We start from the raw sequence: 7,738 nt of genomic DNA, 5'->3' as shown, positions 1-7,738 counted from the left end.
ACTCAGGAACATTCAATGCCGTCTTGGTAAGAAACTCCAGTGTATATTTGGCCTTGGGTTTTAGGTTATTGTTCTGCTGAAAGGTAAATGTGTCTCCCAGTGTCTGTTGGAAAGCAGACTGAACTAGTTTTTTCCCCCAGGATTTTGTCTATGCTTAGCTCTTTTCAGTGTTTTTTTTTCATCCTAAAAACTCCCTAGTCCTTGCAGATGACAAGCATACCAATAACATGATGCAGCCACCACAATGCTTGAAAATATGAAGAGTGGTGTTCAGTGATGTTGGATTTGCCCCAAACATGACATTTTGTATTCAGGACATAAAGTTAATTTCTTTGCCACATTTTTTGCTGTTTTACTTTAGTGCCTTATTGCAAACATGTCCTGGAATATTTGTTGTTCTTTACAGGCTTCCTTCTTCTCACTCTGTCATTTAGGTTAGTATTATGGAGTAACTACAATGTTGTTGATCCATTCTCAGTTTTCTACCATCACAGCCATTAAAATGTGTAACTGTTTGAAAGTCAAATCCCTAAGTGGTTTCCTTCCTTTCCGGCAACTAAGTTAGGAAGGACACCTGTATCTTTGTAGTGACTGGCTATATTGATACACCATCCAAAGAGTAATAACTTCACCATGCTCAAAGGGATATATTAATGTATTTTTTTCTTTTTTTTACCCACCTACTAATAGGTGCCCTATTTTGCGAGGCATTGGAAACCTCCATGGTATTTGAGGTTGAATCTGCGTTTGAAATTCACTGCTCGACTGAGGGACCTTACAATTATCTGTACGTGTGGGGTACAGAGATGAGGTAGTCATTAACAAAACATGTTAAACACCATTATTGCACACAGAGCGAGTCCATGCCACTTAGTGTCTGACTTATTAAGGGGTGCGTCACCTGAGTGGGTTGATTCACTGATGTGGTCATCCTGTCTGGGTTGGCGCCCCCCTTGGGTTATGCCATGGCGGAGATCTTTGTGGGCTATACTCAGCTTTGTCTCAGGATGGTAAGTTGGTGGTTGAAGATATCCCTCTAGTGGTGTGGGGGCTGTGCTTTGGCAAAGTGGGTGGGGTTATATCCTTCCTGTTTGGCCCTGCCCGGGGGTGTCCTCAGATGGGGCCACAGTGTCTCCTGACCCCTCCTGTCTCAGCCTCCATTATTTATGCTGCAGTAGTTTATGTGTCGGGGGGCTGGGGTCAGTTTGTTATATCTGGAGTACTTCTCCTGTCCAATTTGGTGTCCTGTGTGAATCTAAGTGTGCGTTCTCTAATTCTCTCCTTCTCTCTCTCTTTCTCTCTCGGAGGACCTGAGCCCTAGGACCATGCCCCAGGACTACCTGACATGATGACTCCTTGCTGTCCCCAGTCCACCTGGCCGTGCTGCTGCTCCAGTTTCAACTGTTCTGCCTTATTATTATTCGACCATGCTGGTCATTTATGAACATTTGAACATCTTGGCCATGTTCTGTTATAATCTCTACCCGGCACAGCCAGAAGAGGACTGGCCACCCCACATAGCCTGGTTCCTCTCTAGGTTTCTTCCTAGGTTTTGGCCTTTCTAGAGAGTTTTTCCTAACCACCGTGCTTCTACACCTGCATTGCTTGCTGTTTGGGGTTTTAGGCTGGGTTTCTGTACAGCACTTTGAGATATCAGCTGATGTACGAAGGGCTATATAAATAAATTTGATTTGATTTTGATTTGATTTAAGTACATTTTGACTCCTGAACTTATTTAGCCTTGCCATAAAAGTGGTTGAATACTTGTCGACTCGAGCCATTTCAGTTTTTCATTTTGAATTATAATTGGTAAAAATGTCTAAACATTATTCCACTCTGACATTATGGGGTATTGTGTGTAGGCCAGTGACACAAAATCTCAATTTAATCCATTTTAAATTCAGGCTGTAAAGCAACAAAATGTGGAAAAGTCAAGGGATGTGAATCCTTTCTGATGGAACTATGCGTACACCTTCATCATATTTTGTATGATTGGTTAGTCCTGCTTAGTTTCAGTCCATATTAATTCATACAGTACATACAAGAAACGTTTAATATTAGGTTTTGAAATATTTGCCTTAGAAGCGTAATTCAAAAATGCTGTTCAGTAGCACTTTGTGACTTGATTAAGAAAAATGTGGTCTTAATACCATTCTTTTACAACTACTGTGACTAACAAGGACCAAAGTGCAGATGTTTTCTCAGCTAAAAGTAATAGCAGGCCCATTAATTGTAATAGGTCATGTAATAGGGTCAACATAGTTTCTGCTGCCTTAGCAGAATTGTGAACACATGGTTCTTATTTGCCCTGTTCTGAATGTCTGCTAGCCCTACAGTGCTCCTTTCAATGTTGTTTTTAAAGATTGCTAGCCATAAGCAATATTTAGTTATGCTATGTGCATGCATTATTAAGTGAAGATAATAGTTTTAACTGACTCTCATTGGAGAATTGTCAGGTAATAGTGAGTATTCTTTAAACCACACCAACCCCACGCACATGCATGCAGATGCCTCTAATGTTCAAGAACTTTTGAAGGAAATGTCTTTATCTGTCTGTCTACACCAGCATGTTGCAGACATTGTCCCGCTGGCTTATTGTCTCGAAGCTTGGCCAGTGCACTGCACCATAGGGTTTAGGGGACAATGTGTTGACGAAAAAAATAAAATGTCCAACTGAAAAACATCCATTCTGTCACTTGAACTCACCTTATTAAGGTCGATGTTCACACCCCAGCATAAGTCAAATTACCATAATAAAAAATCCCCATAATCTAAGATAGAGAGATTATGTTTTTTTTGTTGTCATTGGATGCGTCTCAATCCACCACATCCACCTATGTAACACTTCCGTTTCTGTGGTGGAAGGTGACAGAGCTCGAGCTGTGTTTGTCAGACCATGAGACATCTGAAAATCGGCTGATCTGACAACTTCTTTCTGTAACAGTTTGGGCTACACACTATTATGAGTGTGTAAAGGTGAGACTCTCACTAACACGTACATGGTTGTTTTGCTCTAGGATACCCAAAGACTTGTGTGAAAGTCCCCCAGTACGTCGAAAAAATGTTCCGAAGTATATGGAGACTGTTGAGTGGAAAACATAAGGGGTTTTAAATACTTGAAAAAAGAAAAATTCTCTCAGATATAGGAAAGACACTTCAAGAACAAACTTCCTTTAGTCCCAAAAATAAATCTGTTGTTCCATGTTGTGAATCTGTTTTTGAATGCTTTTGCATGGGCTAATAGCGGTAAGGCCCCAAATAATTTTTAATCAGAAAATGATGTATAGATTTTATTGATACTTCAGTGTTTTAAAATTCTAAATCCAATAGCAAAATTATCCTTGGTTTGACCTTCTTAAAACAATCCCATATAGCCTAGTAGTACCCCCCATCGTTCATAAAAGTCTAATTCTGTTCATTTGAGAGGCAGGCCAGGTACACAAACCCATATTAATCCTTAACCTAAACAAAAAAGCATGTTGAGACAAGTCTTCATTGAAAGCACTTTATAGTCCAGGATTAAAACCAGGCGTAATCTGGGTTTGTGAAATGCAACCCCTCTAGTCTACTAAACTCAACATTCATTTTTGTTTTACTTCAACATCCTCCTTTACTGAACCTAACCAAGCATTTACAGGAATGAGTTGAAGCGATGTGTGAACACTGATTGTGTGTAGATAACAAACATTAACCCCTTCCTTATTAGTGGATGTGCACTGCAAACCAGAATGGATTGTATGACACAAACTGAAGTGAAGCGAGTTCGACCACAGAGCTACTACTCTTGTAATAAATAATGTAGAAATTGAGCAAGTTGAGATGACTAAACTGCTTGCAGTGACCCTAGATTGTAAACTGTCATGGTCAAGACATATTGATGCAGTAGTATAGCTAAGACAGGGAGAAATCTGTCTATAACAAAGCGATGCTCTACCTTCTTAACAACATTATAAACAAGGCAGGTCCTACAATCCCTATTTTTGTGGCACCTTGTCTACTGTTCAGTCGTGTGGTCAGGTGCCACAAAAAAAGGACTTAGGAAAATTGCAATTGGCTCAGAACAGGGCAGCACGGATGGCCCTTGGATGTATACAGAGAGCTAATATTAATAATTTGCATGTCAAGCTCTCCTGGTTGAAAGTGGAGGAGAAATTGACTTCATCACTACTTTTATTTATGAGATGTATTGACATGTTGAATACACCGAGCTGTCTGTTTAAACTACTGGCACACAGCTCGGACACCCATGCATACCCCACAAGACATGCCACAAAAGGTCTCTTCACAGTCCCCAAGTCCAGAACAGACTATGGGAGGCACACAGTACTACATAGAGCTCTGGCAGCAGCTAATGGGGATCCACAATAAATACAAATACTGCTCCAGATTACGTGCTGTTCACAGTTTCAGCTCTTTTATTATAGAGAATCTGCCATTGAGGTTCACATGGCGAAGAAGATGGGCAACAATGTTCAATCTGGCTCTTGTTTGAATGAATCGGGATCTTTCCATCTCATAAAAGATGTCTTGACTTTATCTCACACAAAAAAATCAGACATTGCTGCTTCAATTATCATTAATAAATCAACTCTTTCAAAGTAGGCTATATTGCACAATGCACATCCAGTCAATTCTGATGGTCAGGTGGCGGTGTACTGTAATACAAGTCAAATTCCTGCTTGACTCCTCTCTGACACAGTACAGTTAATGCATTACAGGTCGTTTGAGGCTGGTCTGTCCATAGTGATGCCCCAAGCCTATAAAGTCACGACACCCTGGGTAGAACAGAAGCACTTTTACAGCTTTGTACAGATGCTGGATAACCAAGTACTGTATGAATGTTCATCGGCAAAAGAAAATGGAGACTCGTCTCAAATGTTTATAGTGAGAGCGACACCTTTCGTCTGGTTGCTATGTCCCCCCCACCCACCGTTGTCTCAATGGCATCTGAAAGGCAGTATCAGACTGGTACAAAACGTCTTCAGCCCAGTCTATGGGGCACAGGAGAAGTGCTCGTGGGTAGTGAAGTTACGGGAACGGTGGCTTCTAAGCTCCCGGCGTCCCCTCAAACTGGGGTCTGTGGGGGCTCCAGTGAGATGAGTGTCTGGAACGCTGGCTTCTAAGCTCCCGGCGTCCCCTCAAACTGGGGTCTGTGGGGGCTCCAGTGAGATGAGTGTCTGGAACGCTGGCTTCTAAGCTCCCGGCGTCCCCTCAAACTGGGGTCTGTGGGGGCTCCAGTGAGATGAGTGTCTGGAACGCTGGCTTCTAAGCTCCCGACGTCCCCTCAAACTGGGGTCTGTGGGGGCTCCAGTGAGATGAGTGTCTGGAACGCTGGCTTCTAAGCTCCCGGCGTCCCCTCAAACTGGGGTCTGTGGGGGCTCCAGTGAGATGAGTGTCTGGAACGCTGGCTTCTAAGCTCCCGGCGTCCCCTCAAACTGGGGTCTGTGGGGGCTCCAGTGAGATGAGTGTCTGGAATGCTGGCTTCTAAGCTCCCGGCGTCCCCTCAAACTGGGGTCTGTGGGGGCTCCAGTGAGATGAGTGTCTGGAATGCTGGCTTCTAAGCTCCCGGCGTCCCCTCAAACTGGGGTCTGTGGGGGCTCCAGTGAGATGAGTGTCTGGAACGCTGGCTTCTAAGCTCCCGGCGTCCCCTCAAACTGGGGTCTGTGGGGGCTCCAGTGAGATGAGTGTCTGGAACGTCAGTCTTCTTTCACTGGGGAAATAAGAAACATATTAAAAGTAGGAGTAAATGAAAGATGGTCTGAAGCCATGCAGTGTTTGTCTGTAGTCTCACAACCCACATGATCTAAAACTGATGTCCGGAAAAGGAAGAAGGCAAAACAGCGAATGACAACTATCAACTTAACTTTGTCAGAGAATATACAGTATATAATAATATATATGGTTTTGGTAATAATCCCTGCTATTTCTGGCTGGTCTACATCCTTGAGTATTTAGTCATCACCTATTGTCTTTCAGCATGTATCCATTCATCATTCTCCATGCCACTGGGCTCACCTAATGAGTGTGCATAAAGTATGTAACACTTGATGGTATGTACAGTATCTTAGCCACAAATAGTTGATCACATACCTTGACTGGGAATGCAGACAAGGCGTTATGGCACGCCAGGTCCACTCCAGGGCCCGGTTTCTCAAAAGCATCTTAAGGCGAAATTCATCGTTAGAACCGAGGCTTTTGGGCTCTAATATGAAATTAGCCTTAAGATGATTTTGGGAAACCGGGCCCAGGACGGTTTTCAGGTGGCGGGAACAACAAGGGAATCGGCGATGCACCTGCTCCAAGAGTTCCTCTTTACGCAACCCGTAGACGATTGGTGCGACGCACTGCGCCAAGCTGAAGAAGGCGAAACTAACCACCGCAGACAGTTCTTTGGTCCCCGGCTCAATGTGTCCTTGTTTCTGGAGAACTGTTAGCACAAAGTTCATGAAGTTGGGGAGGATGTATACGGCGAGTTGAGTACCGTGCAGGGCGAGGGTCTTGCATCCGACCATGTTGCGTCGATTCATCACTCCCAACCGTCGCCCCTCAAACAGTATCCTTACATAACTGTACAGAATGAGCGCCGTGCACACAGATATCAACAATATTTTTTCCAGACCACCTTTCTTCAGCTGTTCCCTTCCACATTCCACATTTGTATCACTGCCGAGCATCTCTGTCTTGGAGAGCAGAGTGAGGGGGATAACCAGTGCGAGTCCCCATGTCAGTAGCCCAACTAGCCAAGGCCATTGCCAGACAGAATTGTACCACAGAGGATGGCAGACAGCAAAATAACGGTCCAGCGACATAGCAGTGAGAGTCAGAAGGATATTGGACGCGCTGGTGATTAGGACGGTTATCATGGCCACACATATGGATGCCACAGGCTTGGCGTCGAAGTAGATCTGGAGGTAGAAAACAGAACACATTCCGAAGTACACCAGAGCGGACACCAACAGGTGAAAAACCAACACAAAGCGCGCATGGCCCCGAAGTCGATCCTCGCGCAGTATAGTCCAGTTAATGACGATGTTGAAGAATGCCAATGTTATGAAGGCGATGGTCGACGCACAAACCCGTACATAGGTGTAGTCCTTTCCGCCCGTTTCTCCAGTCCCATTATACATCGACATTATTCCTTGATGGTGTATTTAGGGTATTTGGTGGAGTTGTTTCTTCATGGCTTCTGCCTTCTTATAGTTTCCCCAAACGCTTAACTAGGCTACTCAATCAGAGTACATCCAAGACATCAATGCAATGAAATGTCTGTGTATGAGAAACCCCTCTCTCTTTCTATCTCTCTCGCTGTCTCTCTGGCTGCCTGTCTGACTTCCAACACCAAAAAGCGCACCAGTGTGCACAGTGCGCAATCGCCACATTCACAAAGGGAAGTACGTTTCCAATTTCAACTGAATACTATATGCTTTTGAGATATATACTCTTTCTAAAATAATCAAACGTCATGTTAAACAATAACATTTTCCATCAACACGCGCTGCTCTGATACAGGGCAGGCATATTACTCTGAGAAGTAATATAGCCTCATTTATGCAACCACATACAGTAAATAATTTACTTGATTAATAAACGTCAAAATATACTAATATAATACAATCGATATAATCACTTTGTGATCTAATTTCGAATTAGGACCACCAGGGGTCACATTTATAAATGTCACGTATGCACAAAATATGCCCCAAAACATGGGTGCGCCAGTTTTCATTCAAAAGTTGGT

At 43.5% G+C, this 7,738-nt stretch overlaps 1 protein-coding gene across 1 annotated transcript; it reads right to left on the bottom strand.

The window, feature by feature from the left end:
• Window positions 1–3,295: 3,295 nt before the first annotated feature.
• On the bottom strand, window positions 3,296–7,369 carry LOC135510584 (odorant receptor 131-2-like). The gene is made up of 2 exons (XM_064931608.1): window positions 6,091–7,369; window positions 3,296–5,710 (listed from the first exon to the last, which is right to left on the bottom strand). The coding sequence occupies exons 1-2, from the start codon at window positions 7,131–7,133 to the stop codon at window positions 5,650–5,652; spliced, it is 1,104 nt and encodes a 367-aa protein (XP_064787680.1). The 5' UTR covers window positions 7,134–7,369; the 3' UTR covers window positions 3,296–5,649.
• Window positions 7,370–7,738: the final 369 nt, after the last annotated feature.

This window comes from Oncorhynchus masou, chromosome 23, assembly GCF_036934945.1.
Source record: "Oncorhynchus masou masou isolate Uvic2021 chromosome 23, UVic_Omas_1.1, whole genome shotgun sequence".
NCBI lineage: Eukaryota > Metazoa > Chordata > Actinopteri > Salmoniformes > Salmonidae > Oncorhynchus > Oncorhynchus masou.
Note: the sequence above shows the minus strand (reverse complement) of the source record. Positions and strands in the feature narration are given on the sequence as shown.